General features: G+C 35.7%; 1 protein-coding gene across 8 annotated transcripts in view; it reads left to right on the top strand.

Moving 5' to 3' along the window:
* Positions 1–17,458, top strand: part of LOC121868529 (glutaminase kidney isoform, mitochondrial-like) — a 111,170-nt gene that overhangs the window by 39,556 nt on the left and 54,156 nt on the right. For 5 of the 8 annotated variants that reach the window (XM_042369273.1, XM_042369237.1, XM_042369228.1 and 2 more), the window contains exons 6-12: positions 2,758–2,874; positions 9,586–9,715; positions 11,470–11,487; positions 14,276–14,403; positions 15,331–15,446; positions 16,081–16,202; positions 17,048–17,206. In XM_042369273.1, the coding sequence (XP_042225207.1) occupies positions 2,758–2,874; positions 9,586–9,715; positions 11,470–11,487; positions 14,276–14,403; positions 15,331–15,446; positions 16,081–16,202; positions 17,048–17,206 (790 nt within the window). The remainder of the gene's footprint in view (positions 1–2,757; positions 2,875–9,585; positions 9,716–11,469; positions 11,488–14,275; positions 14,404–15,330; positions 15,447–16,080; positions 16,203–17,047; positions 17,207–17,458) is intronic. The other 3 variants (XM_042369254.1, XM_042369246.1, XM_042369263.1) reach the window with 3 other exon arrangements.

Here is a 17,458-nt window from a genome sequence, read left to right as displayed (position 1 = left end):
TTGGGAAAGGGAAAATAGTATATGTGATGGAAGGAAGGAGAATAAAGAGTGGATTAGTAGATGGTCGTGGTTTGTGTTTAGTAATGTATGGCCATCTTAGGTAACCAGGGGCAGGAATTAGACTTGGGTGATGTTGTTAAGTGTGTGGATAAATATATGACTTATGGTGGTAATGGTAGAGATGGTACTTCGTATAGTATTTAAGAATGAGACAGTAGTTAAAATGAGTAAAAAAATAAGATTATAAGAAGTCATATTAATGGTAACTATGAACATGTACTGGTTCCTGAATGTATCTGTACCTGCGTTAGTGTTGGTCAAGTCTGTTGGTCGTAAATGAGCTTACTTTTGGGTGCCATTCAAACCACACAGATGTTTTAGGTTAGAGTTCTGATTTAGGGAAAGGTAGCTATTGTGTTGTTAAAATGAAATCTGCTCAAATGGGGCTTTAAAAATTGAGTCATGTCTGCTCTGATCAGTGTATGTCTGCTTTGATCAGTGTATGTCTGCTTTGATCAGTGTATGTCTGCTTTGATCAGTGTATGTCTGCTCTGATCAGTGTATGTCTGCTCTGATCAGTGTATGTCTGCTCTGATCAGTGTATGTCTGCTCTGATCAGTGTATGTCTGCTCTGATCAGTGTATGTCTGCTCTGATCAGTGTAGGGCATCTGAGCTGAAGATGCACAACAGTATATAAGATTCACTTGAGGTATTGAGTAAAATACCTTTTTCTAGTGTGTCATTGTGGTTTAATAATAGACTTCGACATATTGATACACTTTATTTAGCCAGAAAAATACAGATACGGAGTCGATAATAACATAGAAGTTGATTACTGTTTGTTGTAAATTGGGGGAAATCTGTTTTATCTGTTGTTAGTTGTATGTTTTATGGGAACATGATGAGGCCATTCATAGATTATTATTGGGTCATTGTTATTAGTTATTTATGTGGTAGTACAGCTATTCGTCAGGGGTCGTGTAGTTTAATGTAGTACAATATAACCACCTAACAATACATGGCACTAACATCTTCAGAAAGTGTTATAGTATAGTATTAGAAGTGCTGCAATGGTGAGTCTAGCTTTTGTTGTAAGTACAGAATTCTCTTAACTGAGAAGGCACAAGAGTATGAAGATTATGATGTATATTGCATGACCACACATAGTTCAGGTGTAAGTTTTGTCTGCATGTGTGATATACAGTTAATTCATGTGTACTTTATATGACAGTGATGAATGCCTGTACAGTTCCCCCCAGAAAAGTGTTGTTACTTTTTCTGCTTACTAATTGAAGCGCTGGACGAAATGCTTTTGATATATTCACCAGTGTATCGTCATATGTTGGTATGCCTGTTCCCCCAACATTTGACAGCCCTCAAATATACACGACATATGGGTTTATATAATATCTCGGCCATTAAATTCAATTACTGGTCATATTGGTCAACTGTACCAACTGTTCTGAAACTAGTGGACTAACACTGCTCACCAACCACGAACATTGACCCCATAGGCAATGATACTTTTTTGGGGGGGAGTCTGTATACTAACTTGCCATCTCATCCGTCACATTAAAAACAGTAGTCGCTGCTCTGTGGTTTTATTCTTTAGCATTGTCTCTGATTTCTTCTTTCTTAAAGATTAATGATGTAATTCTTTTTTATCTTCTATCTTTTAGAATCTAGTTCCTAAATAATGAATAGTTTATTAACATAGCATTGAGTTCTTGACGTAATATTAATACCAAATTTTCAACGTTCAGATCACTTATTATGTAATGTTCATCTTTGATTCTGGTTAACCCCTTCACTACGGGGACACTACTTTTGATATTTTATTTGGTGTAATATCAGACGATTTTATTAACCTCAGAGGCAGCCCTGTACACAAGGGGTTAGAGGAGCTAGTAACCCCTTCACTACAGGGACGCTATTTTAAAAGTTTTATTTGTTGCCGAATGATTTTATCCAGCACAGTAAGAACCCTGTACATAAGGGGTTAATATTGCTTCTTTATGTTTAGTAATCGTGACAAAAAAGGTTTACAGTGGTAGAAAAGGGTCATAATAATGGTAAACTATCATCATGTACTACTTATTACTACAGGCTAAAAGATGATGACTGTTAGCATGAAAGTAAAATTTTCCTTATCCTCACTTCATTTGCTAAATACCCTGGGACTATTTGGTTACCTTACAGGATAAATTTCTCCCATGTATCATTATTAATTAATTTTTCTACATAATCTAAATTTTTAACTTCCATATTCTGTTGTTTTAAGTTTGATTTTTATATAATTTTGAAGCAGTAATTGATATAGTTCAGGTTCGCAAAGAAAGAAATTATAGTCTGGCTGAGCGTTAGAAATTATTGAATGCCACTGTAGATCTTCCTCATATTTAACTATAATTATACTGTAAATTATTAAAGGTAAATTGTTTGTCTGAAGTTTCTAATATTTAACTCAAAATATCTTCTTGAAAAAATGCAACAAAATTAATATGGCAATGGAAAACACTGGAGAAAAAGTCAAGTGTTGTGGCATTGATTTGTTCTCCGTTTCAAAGTGCCAGATTAGTTTTCCGTGCATCCGTTCAAAAAGTTGCTGTCAGTTTCTGTAATATCCCCCAAGGCTGTATCAGAAAGGTGATCTTAAACTGTGGTCAAGTGTCTGTCTGCATTACCTGGAAAGTGTAGATGACGATATGCCGTGCCTAAAGTGGTGCTATGGTGATGAGTAATGTTATAATGGCCAGGGATCGGCGGTCACGCTCCCAGAGTCCGTCATCGAACTCGACGAATGGATCCCCGCGTCGCGCCCCGCCCATCACATCTCCTACCTCAAGAAGGCTCAACAGAGAACAGTTCAAGAAGTATGCATCAACCTACATGACTTAGAAGGATTTTTACCATGGCACATTACTGCTTGTTCTCATATATACAACTGCATGTTCTTAAGTAGGGCAGCATACAACACACAAAACATAGGATTAACCCAATTAGACATCCTTCTCAAATTGTTGGTTAAATTTAGATCATTAATAAACTCCGATTCTCCAACCGAGTGTGGAGATGTTATCCTGCTGCAGTATCTTAGAAGCTACAAGCACATGTGGCTCATCTAAATTCAGAGCTGATTATCAGGCATATTATACACGACATACTGTACTGTACTACAAGTTTTTAAGAGAGATGACCCCTTTCACTGGTATCTTGCCGGCTTGTTAACATACTCCTACTGCTGCTGCTAACTCCTGATATGCCTTTTGTCTGTATCTTGCTCATTTAATCTGCTTTGTGTTTGCTTGTTAGCTATGTAAAGTAACCACTAATGAGATAGAAGAATATTACAGGTATCTTGCACATAGATACCTGTAAATAGGTTGAACTTTGAGCTTTAATCATTTACTTTTATCCTCTTCGCCACTGATCGGCTCATTAGCCGCTTGGGCAATTACGATTTTAAGTATTAATGCAGGTTAGATATCCATAAATTGTTTGTGATGAATAAGAATAAATACAGTTCCATACCCTGTTTAGTGTAAGCCAGATACTGAACAAGCATTGGGCAAACTCATATGAAACAATTTATGACCTTAGCTTTGCAGGGGAAACATACCATTTTTATTAGTACAGTAAGTGGAAAGCTTTTTGATTGCTTCCATATTCAATTTTCATCTACTGTACTATGCAATGGAGAGGATATTCAGATACAATATTAGGTAAAGTATGATATTTGTAACTGACTTTTGAGTTCCAGATTAGGATATTATTTAGATTAATTCTTATATAGTATTTAACCCATAGATGTAATTTATATTCAGTATTAGAAAAGGACACTCGAGTAGAGGAGAGCATTATTATCTATACAGTAGCCCTTATGTACAAGTATATCATTGATTGTCGTACATTTTGTTCACTTGTCTCTAGGTGTTGATTTTTAGTGGTAGTGTAAGTTGATAGTCAAATAATGCCTCAGAATTGACATTGTGTGTTTCAGTTGGAGAGAATAATTGTGGTACTTGATTTGCAAATGATTTATGAAAGTTTTGTGTTTGTTTTCATTATTTATCCAGATCTGAATATGTATGTTTTATGTATGTATATTTAGGAGTGGATTATGGATATGTAGTGAAGGAGTGACTTTTAGAACACTATAAAAAGGTTGGAGTGATATTTGTACCCCTTGGCTGCTTGAGTTGGAGGGATAGTGTCATTAACTGTTCTGTCTGTAAGTCATCTGTCCACTCTCTGCCCTTTTAGCCCCTTTGATTTCTCTTAATACTTTTTAACCTTTTTACCCTTTTTGATTTCTCTATTAATAAGGAATAACCCAAAGCATTGTACAGTAATAATATCTGAATCTCCATAAAGCCTAGATGCTGCTTTTGTGTGTAGTCTGTAGTGAGTTTCCTTTCTTGCCATAACCTATGGTACATGTTTTTGTCATATTTTGTCTGGTAACCTGTTTCTCTTTTTTTTCTGCTTGACTTCCCTGAAACTAAGATTAATAAGCCAGAAAACTATATACAGTCAGTCCCCGACTTATGACGGGGTTAGGGACCGACATCCAGGTCATAAGTCGAATTGGTCGTAAGTCGAAAATGCGAAAATAATACGTAGAAAATCTAAAATGGGTGTCTCTTTTTCTTCTCAGCACCACGAAACTCTCACTTTTAAGCTTGCCAGCCATTTTAAAGGGGATTACAAACGAAAATTTTGTCAGTACACAACGCAATCACTAACGTCGGGACTCGAAAATACGCAATTTGAAAAAAATTTGGTACGACTGTGGCGGTCGTATGTCGAGGAGTGGCATACTATAGACAGTTTATCTTCAATCCCTCTTATGCCTACAGTAGAGGTTCCTTCAAGTCTGTACTGTATAATTTTTTAGTTCAGGAGTCCTGGTACTTGTCTTGACGAGTAATGATTTTCCACTTTATTCTCCTCAAGTGAAAAAAAATATCTGTAGGAAACATCATATTTTTTGGTTCTTCATAATCCCTGGCTGTATTTTATAAAGTAAATGCAGAAAGGAGTTTGCCTGCCATGCATAATATACAGTCCCCTTCACTAGTGCTTTTACAGGGGCTCGTCAAGTTTTGTGTAGTGTGGCAGCATTGTTTGTTTACATTCGACAGAACGAAACTCGCATACGAGCCTCTGTAAAGTCACTAGTGAAAGGGACTTTTGTGTTTAGTGATTTCTCTTTTGGGTTCTTGATTATTCCCCCAAAATCTCGATTACCAATTCAGACTACAATATACTCTACTATATTATTTTAATCCCATCATCCCTAGTTGTACTTTTCAAAGAACAAATCAAGAGTTCCCTAATTTGTGTTCTGTACTCCCTTAGCACTGGATGTTGTCTGTGTTTCCCTACAACCAAGCTTTATATGAAGTCTGTGTTTACTGGGAATAGTTCCATGCTTCTAGGTATCTGAATGGTATAAATTTAATCAGGTACTTATTATGAATGTTCTCAAGTAAATTATATTTTTTTAGTTAAACAGTTTTCAAGTTCATTATTCCTTCATAGGTTGTATAGCAGTCAGGGCTTGTCATTTATTTTAATTATTTCCTTTTTCCTCTGGATCATTTCACTTATCTGGTACAGAATACTTTACATGTGCTAATGTGGTCAGGAGTTCTTGCACTTCTTTTCTTTCCAAGTCTCACAATTCAGTTATTTTGTAATTCCTGTAAAATTTGACAAAAAACTCCAACATTGATAGATTTTTCATCCATGTTTTTATCAGTGTAATGACAGCATTGATGATATAAGTACATAAGGGCTATTTTCCGAGGAACCATATTGACACGGCATAAGACACTACATTACTCTATACTGATGCAGGCTCTCACTACTCAAACACTCATGCAAATGTATACATTCAAAAAATATATAAATTTATTAATTAATCATTATCAGCACATGGTCTTTGTTATAACTTATCCTTAGCAAATATACTGTACAGGGTGATTCATAAATGTGTTCAGAAATCATGGGGTGAACTGTATTCTTTAGACAAAAGGTAAAAAAAAAACGACTATATAAACATAGGTCGGGTAACCTGTAGGCTTTGTACCATATCACAAGAAACTAAATCTCATGACAGAAAGATGAATTAAGTTTCATTAATTGTTTTTGTTCAGCACAAACCCTCAGGATATTGAAAGTATAAGTGTACCCACAGGCATGGCTACTGCTTGTTAGGGACAGTATGGATAGTTACTAAACTTTTGGTATGCAAGAAGGTAGACTGGTCAGAACTGCACATCATCTTCACTCTCCTGTAGTGTAAAGTTAGGTACTGTACCCATCCACTCAGCCGCTGCACACAACATACAGACACCCACTTATTATACAGCCAAATTATCCATTTCTCTGTTATGTACTAGACAACTTTACCCAGAATAAAGGTCACTTATCAATACTATAACCCAGCAGAGGACACACTAACACAAGTTCCTTCCCTTAGTCCATCTCTGAGAAAATATTGCTAGGCATGTTGGTACTGTATGATGTGTTCATTTACTTGTGTGTGAAGTTGTCCCCCTACAAAATGTCATATGCCATGGACATCCTACAGTCAAGGAGTATCAGTCTTTTTATCTTCGCCAGAGAAATTTAGAACCAAAAACTTGTTCAGAACCAAATCATTGTACTGTACTGTGTATATTATGGATGTATATAGAGAGAGGCGATCAGAGGGAACTTCATCTATCAGTCATTGACTGTGTAGATTTTCAACGTCTTCTTTTATACGTGTAATTCTCAATTGTTTTTTTTTATATACTTATAATTTCCTCTGGTCCTGTTTTATTTGATCATTATTTTTACTACTGTATTATTTTTTCACATTTACTTTTTACATTTATCATCTTCGCCACTGATTGGCTCGTTAGCTGCTTGGGCAGTCAGTCACGTCTCTGGATTGCCTTCATAGTAAAGCATTGACGAGAAACAATAGAATCTCACACTAATCCTAAATCTCTCTTCAAGATGCCAGTTGTATTAGGGGGATCACTCACTGTTCTGGAGACTTGGCGTTAAACTGGAAATAAAAAAAACGAGTCGATGGGTAAAGGATGATTTTATGGGTGTACAGGGTATTAAAACATGTGGGGATGATAAGTGGTGTTACAGTATATGACTAAACACAAAAGATCATGTGCTGATATTGAATTGATGTTTAGTATAAGAACCATTGGTGATGATGGAGCCAGAATGATTAAACCAGCAAGATGATATACTGTAGTCAAATTAATTAAACCAGTTAGGTGTTACAGCCAAATTAATTAAACCACTTAGATGTTATAGCCAAAAAAATTAAACCACTTAGATAATACTGTATAGCCAAATTAATTAAACCACTTAGATGTTATAGCCAAAGAAATTAAATCAGTTAGATGTTATAGTCCAATTAATTAAGCCAATTAGATGTTATAGCCAAATTAATTAAACCACTTAGATAATATAGCCAAATTAATTAAACCACTTAGATGATATAGCTAAAGTAATTAAACCAGTTAGATATTATAGAAATTAGTCAGTATATAGGGACTGTACAGTAACTTAAGACATACAATTGACTCCCCAGTAGTATGGGTGTGTATTGTTCATGGTGATGTATGATTTGTTGATAATTTACATTTGTTTGTGTAAGTTTCACCTCCCTGTCTTCAACTAACTGTGGATGCCCCTATATGTAAGTGTTGTGGATAGTCAATACTGTAGTGTGCGTGTGTGTGCGTGTGCGTTCTTGCTAGTAACAGGTCTTCTTCTAGTTAGTTTATGGCAAATATTCTCATTATTCTCTACATTACGATGGTGTATGTACTTTGCAATGATTCCACACTGAAGGGTAAAAAACCTTGTGGGGGATGTCAGTGTGAAGAAGTTTATTTTGTATTAAAGAGGTATGACAATGCTTTATGATATTGTGCTTTTAAACTGTCTTGTTATGGTGTGTTCACTGTATTTGGGTGATGCATGTTGATGGTGTTTATTGTTTCATTACATCTATTGCACAGCTTGGGAGCACTGCAAGGGTGTTTTAATCTCTGGTGGTGATTACTGGATTATGCAATGGAGGACTTAGTTATAATGGTCTTTTGTCTTCTGGGTGTTATTAGTTGTATACTTTTGCTTTGTATTGTATGAGATCTGTTTAATAATGTTGCTTACAATCTTTGCTTACCTACAGCAGTTTGTGACTTCTTTATTAGTACCTGAGAAAATTACTACTTGTGCTTGCCTAGTATAAGCTATAGGCCTACTAGTATAAGCTATAGGCCTATTAGTATAAGCTATAGGCCTACTAGTATAAGCTATAGGCCTACTAGTATAAGCTATAGGCCTATTAGTGTATGCTGTAATGTTTGTGTACTGTACGTCTTTCTGAAACCTCAAGAAGGCGTTTCTCTGGTTGAAATTTATGGCATACTGCTGTACCTGTCTTACTGTATTGCCCATTTACCTTGGACTACACTGATTCAAAATTCCCCGATTAAGAACTTCAGCATTGTTCTTAGTTTACATATTTCATTATTCAAATCCTAGTTAACAATAATTATATTTCCTTTTAACATAATGTGTAAAGTTCTTCAGTAGTTTTTTCATCCTAATAATTAGGTATTAAGTGATCACACTGTTCATTCATTAGATTTATAATATTTTTTTTCCAGTTCATGTTTTCTTTACCGCTTTCACTGTATTTCCTGTCTTTGTAAGGTGTCAAGATGTACAGTTTCCTGCACTTAGAGCTGGTACAGTGGCTGGTGCATTTTGTGAGATGTGGCAACTCTGTCAGGAAGACTTATCAAACATCCTTAGTCAGGCTACTATTGTGATGTTCCTTAGGGTCATCCTGGGAGTTTTAATACAGTGTAAACCAACACAGTTGCCACATCTCCTTAAACACACCAGCCACTGTACATACTTGTTACCTGAAGTCACTGGTCTCACCTGTCTACCTGTCTCGTTAATTTAGGGAGGATAATTCCCTATAGGTACAGGTATTCATGTGTTTATTATCATCATTATTTCTTACCCCTAATATTAAACAGATGCCATTCCTTATCCTCCACTTAAGAACTGGATACATTATTCTGCTCTTGATAATAAAAAGTATAGGATTAGCGGTACAGTTCTCAAACTCGATCAGAATCCCTCCCATCATGAGGCAGCAAATCCCCTGAGTTCATGGCAAATATTCATCCACAGTTCCCTCTCTTGACCTGATTGAGGATTCCCACACTCCAACACTTGACTAACAAGGACCAAAGCCACCTGATAATAACACTGGATTACTAAGCTGATCTGATGAGAAGAGGGGAAGCACGTCACCCTTTTAAACAATTACTAAATCAAAGTCAAATGAATATACATACTAACTTCCCTAACATTTACATAACAGGCTCCCTACCCTGTACAGAATTGTGAACATTGTGTCATTACATGCAGATAAGAAATGCTGTAAACCTTTATATCTTCTCGAGACATACAGTATTTTGTGTTTTTTTTTCCCCCTTAGTTCCAGCCATCCTTTCTAAAGATCTCTTAATTCCTTTCAGAGTGATCCAAGACAACATTGTGCTGATCTCTCGGGCTCTTAGACACCAGTTTGTCGTCCCCGAATGGCACGACTTCAATTCATACATCGAAGAATTCTATTGGTCTGCCAAGGCTCTCACAGTAGGGAAGGTTAGTTAGTTTTATTTATTTATTATTATTATTATTATTATTATTATTATTATTATTATTATTATTATAATTATTATTATTATTATTATTATTATTATTATTATTTTTTTTTTTTTACTTGCATGTTGGTTTTAATTCTCTTGCCATTAGTGCACAGTATGTAGTCTTTAAGTGTTAAATGTATAAATATATCGTGCAATCAAAGACAAGAGTCGTGTCGCGGTTTTGTCCGAAAATTAAATATAACTCGTGAAACATTACGAGAACCCCCTACCACAAGGCAGAGTGCACCAAAGGTTTAGCCCTTCAGCATATGTTTTCACCAAATTTCACGACACAACATTTGTCTTTCATTGTACCAGGAATATGTCTATGTGGGGTAGATATATTCCTCCTGGTGTCCGAAGTTTTCAGCATCATGAGCTAAATAACAAACAAACTTGGTATAATCCATGTTTTTTATTAACTTTTATATGGTATACAACAATTATTACTCCCTTCCTGAATATACTTAGTGTGTGTGTGTGTTGTTTTACTTGCCTGTACATAGTCATGACTGAATATATTTGATAAGTAGTCAAGTTTTGGGAGTTGAGAGAGCGACTGCATAGATAGTGTCAACATACTGTAATCATTACGGGTACACAAAAAAAAAATTAGAACAAAAACTGTTTAATGCTTCACAATATTTTTACCAAAACCTGAAGCTCCTTCCCAGTAAACTTGGTGGTACAGAGTATGTTCCTTATGTTTGCAATAATTAATTAGAATATTTTTATCTTGATTTTATTGTACTTATAAATGTTACCTTCCATGTGTTGAGTGTGCTCTCCCCCTTTACACGAATGTTTCCTCATAACACCAATGTCTACAAGTGGTCTGTAAATCATGAGGTATTGTACAGAATAAGGCAAGTCTCTTGGTTAGGTCAGTGTATAGGAAGGGTGATAAAGCAGTCAGGAAACTATACAGGTGTCGCCCCACGTGGATGATTTCCATCTTTGATTTTGCCATCCCATTCAGATATGGATGACATACATAGGCTGAAATGAGACTAGTGAAATGGATGTGTAATGACTTGGATGGATAATGTAGGTCAAGACATATCCAACACCTTGCAGTTATTAAATGAAAAGTAAAAAGCAGACATACATTGAGAAATATATCTGTAATCTTTCCATACCTTTGTGTCAGGTGTCTTGACTAAAATATTCTGCCTCTGTCTTGTCATTGTCTTTAGTCTATAGTAAAATAATTTACCAGAGTATCTACATTACTGTACATATACACTACTGTAATTATTTCCATTAATCATGATCAGTAATGTATCCTAGATGACTATGTGTTGCCGTGTGCTGTCTTGTTGTAACTTAACACAAAAATCAATTGCTTCCTATGTTGTACTTCTCATCAGTCTTGTTTTATCTGCAATACAATCAAAACTTTACACAGTATAAGAAGGTGCTCATACATAATAAGGACGTTAACAGCTGGGTATCAGTGACATAATAGGGAAAATTACTGTACAGTCAGTCTTGAAATTTAAAACTATATTGTACAGTAAAAGTGTAAATGAAAACCTGGATTGGTTCCTGCATTAGATTTTAGGGGAAGAATTCCTCATCTTTCATAAATACTTAAATACAGTACAATGTATAGTGGTGTCTTGTTCAACATAATTAAGGATAAAAAACTTGCTTGAAATTTGATTGCATTAACAGCTGTGCTTTTTTCACATTGTTTATGCTGCAAAGATTTACGCTGTTGGCAAGGTAAGAGCATCAAGTGAGCTAGTAATACCCAGCACTGCTTGGCTTTTGTATCACCTCTGTCTAATTCCAAGAGGCTTATCCTCGTGTTGTTTATACCTTAAAAAAATCTCCATTATTATGTGACTTTGAATTAATGGTGTCATAAAGGATGATTAAATGGGATAATTGTTGGTATGATTTTCACAAGTGTCACTCCCTTAAAGATTCTGTCACTGAACTGTTATTTTTGTTCCCATGTGTCATTTGAATGTTGCTGTTGGAAAAAGTGATTAGTTTTGTCAGTGTAATTGTACAGTAATACCTACAATATCTTCATCACCTTGAACTGTTTACTGAAGAGTTAACACATCTGCTCCTTAAATGTATTTGTTGATGTTAGTATAATTCTTGTTCACTGTATCTACACGCAGAAGTAAATCAGCCGTGGACCGTACAGAATACATATGGTGGTAAAGCTTAAGGAGTTAATATATAACCATCCTCTTCTCCTTATAAACAGTTCTGTTATATATCTGCAGCACTGACACAGATTTATTCCTCGCTAATGTTTGACAAAATATTATGGTCTTATACAGTACACATTTATCATTACTACACTTGATGCTCCTGATCACTGCAAGTACTGTACATTCATGGAAAAAATCCTGTCAATTTTTCGTCCCATCCATGAACCCTGAGACGTCACACATCCATGGGCCTTATAAGGCATGAGGTCTCAGATGACTGACAGGACTTTTTTCCGTGACTGTACATTATTGCAAGAATTTTTGTGACAGTTTATTTAACATAGAGTAGCTTGATGCTGTCTGGGTTATCAAAATAAACCTTGAGTTAATTACATGTATTATAAAAACAAAATTCTACCATACTTGTTATATTGATAGTGAAGATGAATAAATTTTCCACAATACCATGTAAAATTCTAAAGATGAGATGGTACATTAGAGGAAGCATTTTCACATTTTACTCTTATATTTGATACAGAGGAATAAACACGCAGTCTGACACTAAACTATAAAGCAGACAGCCATATTATATTTTTTAAGTATGTCTGTTGGTGATGAGATACTCAGACATATAGTAAATAGACAGTTGATAGTTAATGTATACAAAGCAAGAGAAACATTTAAAGATATATGCCTGAGGAATAGTGATGATGGAATGGAGGTACAGCCAAAGACAAGAGATTCACTCTCCGCGGTAAAATTGAATCACGGGAATGAATCTCCGAACTGACTTAACCCTGACCGTTTCATCTCATTTGGAGTCGATGCTGCTTCACTCTTGGGCTGGAGTGAACTTTTGACTCCGATTGTACGTAATGTTACTGAGAGTTTTATGTATATCGGTAGACAGGAGTTATAAATGCAAATGAGTTGAGCTTTGGGGAGTATATGGTACTGTAGCAGAGAAGGTGGTTGTGTGTTTTAGTATAAGAATATGGTACAGCACAGCCTACAATTATTCGTGGTTTTGGGAACTGATTGTCCCCCCAAAAAATCTGAGGTTGACCAATACGACTGAATAAGGAGTAGATATATACCCTGTACAGTACTTGGGTTTTAACGCAATTCTGTAAATGTACTGTATGGTGGTTTATTTATTTATTTATTTATTTATTTGTTTATTTTTTTCCAAAGTAAATTATTAAATTGTATAGATACAGATCCTCCAATATGTACAGGTATCTCAGAAAACTTTACAGTACTTAATTTTACTTTACTTTACCGTCTTTGCCACTGGTCAGTTTGTTAGCAGATTGTGCAACCGGTCTTGTCTAGGAGAGAAGGGAATGATGTATGATCTGGTAAAGAAAGCAATAATTTAAAATATATGTAAATATACCAGTGTACAGTACATGTAGCTACCTGTCATGTCTTATATTTACCTAAACTTAACAGGCAATTATTACAATTTTGCTCTCATATTTTTGGCTGGTTAATCAGTGCATGACTTTTTTTGATATTTTACTCTGCATTTGCATAAAATGTACTGTATGTCTTAAGCTTGGTATCTGTGGTGATTCCTTTTGTACTTTTAAGTCTGAATTTGGTGTTTATCTAAGTCATAATACCATACAGGTACTCCACAACTTATGACGGGGTTAGGGACCGACATCCAGGTCGTAAGTCGAAATGGTTGTAAGTCGGAAAAGCTTAAATAACGCATAGAAAATCGAAAATTTGGGTCTCTTTTTCTTCTCAGCACCACAAAACACTCACTTTTAAGCTTGCTAGCCATTTTAAAGTGAATTACAGATGAAAATTTTGTCTGGGTGCTGACTTTGGGACTCAAAAATACATAATTTGACCACATTTTGGTACGACTGAGGCAGATCGTAAGTGCGGCTGGACGTAAGTCTAGTAGGTTGTAAGTCGGGGAGTACCTGTATAGGCACCGGTTGATTTACCAAAGATGGGTTTATGGCCGGTTTTATGGAACAGAGGCCTTGTGTAAGTCGAGAGTGGTGTGTCGAGGTATTTTTTTTATCTAGTTGAGAATGCTTTTATGGAAGTGGCTTTTTTACTCTGACGTCACTTTTATCTTTTTTTTTTTTTACAATTATTTACAATTATCTGTCCTGCGTGAAATCGATATCGGTGAATTCCTTTATTTTTACGCTTTGAATTCATGTTTATGGAAAGGAATTTGGATGTTCAATTGTCTTTTATTATGGATATTTATATTTGAATTATACTACAAATGCTCCTCTTGAATAAATGAAAACTAGTGTAAGTTGGTATACATGTATTACGGACATGATATAAAGTGCATTGTGCTGTTGCAGGTAGCATCATACATTCCCCAGCTGGCAAGATTTAGCCCGGACCATTTTGGTGTGGCTGTGTGCTCGGTAGATGGCCAGCGGTATGAGGTTGGCGACACAAATATCAATTTCACAATGCAGTCCTGCAGGTTAGTTGACGGTTTTAATTACTGGAGTATTTTCGCTGATGTATTTTTCGTGTTTTATAAATATCTAATAATCTAAAGTCAGCCTCAGCTCATTAATTATCAGCCAAAGTCAATGGGATAAACACCAATGCTCCTCGATCTGTCTTTGGGGCTGACACTAACTGAATAATTACAGTACTGGTAGTTTAAAGTTTCTCCAGTTTAAGCATAGTACTTTTGAATTGAAAGTATAGCTGATAATAGTATATATATTTTTCCTTTTACTGGGACTTTGACCTACTCCGTCCTAGAAAATCTGGGATACAGTCAGTTCTGCTATAACACGATAGTTGTGTTCTTGTAAAACATCGTGTTATAGAAAATCGTGTAATAGAAATAACAGGGCTTATGGAGAAAATAGGGTTAGGTGCAGATTACCACTCGAAATCGAAAAAAAATTAGTAGTTAGCCTAACACAAAGGATAGCACAGTCTAAATAAATGTTACATTCATATCTAATAATGAAATCATACAGTAAATGTAACACTTTACCTTGAAAAAATATGAATATAACGATGGGGGAGAAGGGTGATTTTGAGGTTGATAACATCGAGCTTCTCTTCAAGTGTTATATCCTTTCTTTTACGATCATCACCGGGAATTCGATCACCAGAACACTTCTTGGAGATATTCTTCTTTACCATATTCACAGTTAATACCACAAAATTGGAGAAATAGTAAGCAAAAATCGCGTTACAGCAAACAAGCGTTCGCGTTATACAAATATCGTTCCTCTATTCATAAATCGCGTTAGAGCAAATTCGCGTTATCAAAACATGCGTTATAGCAGAACCCACTGTAGTTTTATTACCGTAAGCAATTTATATTATTTCAAGATATTCTGTATTATTTATCTGACTTAAACCCCTATTCCTGCCTTGCCCTCAGTAAACCTGTGACGTATGGCATCGCACTTAATGAGTTGGGTAATGAGACGGTGCACAAATATGTTGGTACGGAACCCAGTGGTCGCATGTTCAACGCCATCGTCTTGGATTACAATGGTAAGTGATGTCATGTGTAGAGAAGTACAATACCTGCCCATCTGTTTTTGTGATACTGTTTTACATTTTCTTAAGGTAGTTATACATAATAAAATCTACTTTTCTGATACCATAATGATAATACAGTAATAATAATAATAAAGCTTTGTTGTTTACTAAAAGAAAATGTTTGAAAGAGAGTGAATTGAAGCTGTAGGACTTGTTTATTATTTATGTACTGTATTAATTTGGAGAAGAAATTATACTGACGATAACAGCTAAATGAGAAAAGAATGGATTAAGTTAATGGGTGGGAGACTAGTAATGCCTCGTCCATTTGAAGATGCAGTACAGTAGTTACACCAATCAGCCTTCATTTGTAATTCTGCTTATAAATTTGCATATGAAATTTAGTCTGTCTACAAAAGCCATTATTTAGACAACTTTTAATTTAGTTTTGTTGTTTTATCTTTTTCACTGCACATGTCAAAGTACAATTGATACCAGCCCTTCCTCTCTGGAGACAAGGATAATAGTTACCGGTACACTCCCTGGGTATTGGCTCCGTCATAAAAAGAGATTTCAGTAAAAATTTCTCCTTTTCTCTGTATATATTTTAAACTCATAACATTCTGCTCTTTCATTTTGTTCACAGATAAGCCACACAATCCCCTGGTTAATGCTGGCTCTATAGTTGTAAACGCTCTCCTACACAGTCTCGTTAAACCGGGTATGTCCTCCTCAGAAAAGTTTGATTTCGTCCAACAGTATTTCAAGGTTAGTGAATGTCCTCCACGTTACCATATTTGTAATTTTTTATTTATTTTTTTTAATATGGTCTTTAAGTGATTCTATAAATCACATCATGAACTGCACTTCTTTCAGTGCTTCTTTCATGATATACAGTCAAAAGTCCTGTCGCCTCTCCTCCTGCTCCACGAACCCCAGAGATTCAGACTCATGAACCCGAAGCAGTAGACACATGCATTATTCTGTCCATGGATGCTTAGGATTCACGAGTCTGAATCTTGGGGTTCATGGAGCGGCAAGAGAGGCGACAGGATATTTAACTGTTGACTGTACAGCACATTCTTTCAGTGATTCTGCAGGCTGGAAAGAATTTAATACTAGATGTAAAGAAAATAAATTACGGTGTATTTTTAAATTTTTGTTGCTACTTGTTTAGGTATCTGCTGACCTACTCTACCAAGTGTTATTATAAGTGTTTATTATTGATGATAATTACTTAATATAAATCATAGTGAAGACTATACATAATGTAGTACTGTACTTTGTTTGTTCTACAAAAATGGCTTTGTTGGCCCCTTGGTTGTATTGCCTGACTATTTACTATTGTTGTATGGATAGATAGATAGATATTCAGTAAAATCTCATACACATTACTTTGGTTCAGTCTGTACAGAAGGAATACAAACATACACTGTACAATGTATTTAGTTGCAGGTATACCTGTACAAACAATGTATACTACTGTACATAGACATTGCAGGTGTACAAATGATGGTAAGCAGCATTATTCTAACAATTCTGAAAATGTGAAGTGTTTTACTATTAAAAATAACCTGTAAGCATAACTCCTTCCCTTTGTTACGTCCCCACAGCGTCTGGCAGGCGGGGAGAACGTGGGTTTCAGTAATGGTACATTCCTGTCCGAGCGAGAACATGCAGATAGAAACTACTCACTAGGATACTACATGAGAGAGAACAAGTGCTTCCCCGAGAAGTGTGACCTGATGGCCTCGTTGGATCTCTACTTCCAGGTCTGTGGTTGTATAACTTTTACTTTACTTTATTCTGTTTGACGCTTGTCGGCTTACTGGGTGGTCGGATGGTTCGTCCTTCCTCTGTTGCACACTGTTGGCAAGTACTGGGCATGTATGGGCTCCTGAATGTCCCTGAACATGTGCCAGTGTTGGTCAAGTCTGGCCTGAAAGGAGCTCACGCTTGTTTCTGTTAGTTTTGTGAGAATGACCTGTACCGTATTACAACAAAATTCTTGTAACAGTGGATAA

This window comes from Homarus americanus, unplaced genomic scaffold, assembly GCF_018991925.1.
Source record: "Homarus americanus isolate GMGI-L3 unplaced genomic scaffold, GMGI_Hamer_2.0 scaffold32583, whole genome shotgun sequence".
Classification (NCBI taxonomy): domain Eukaryota; kingdom Metazoa; phylum Arthropoda; class Malacostraca; order Decapoda; family Nephropidae; genus Homarus; species Homarus americanus.
Note: the sequence above shows the minus strand (reverse complement) of the source record. Positions and strands in the feature narration are given on the sequence as shown.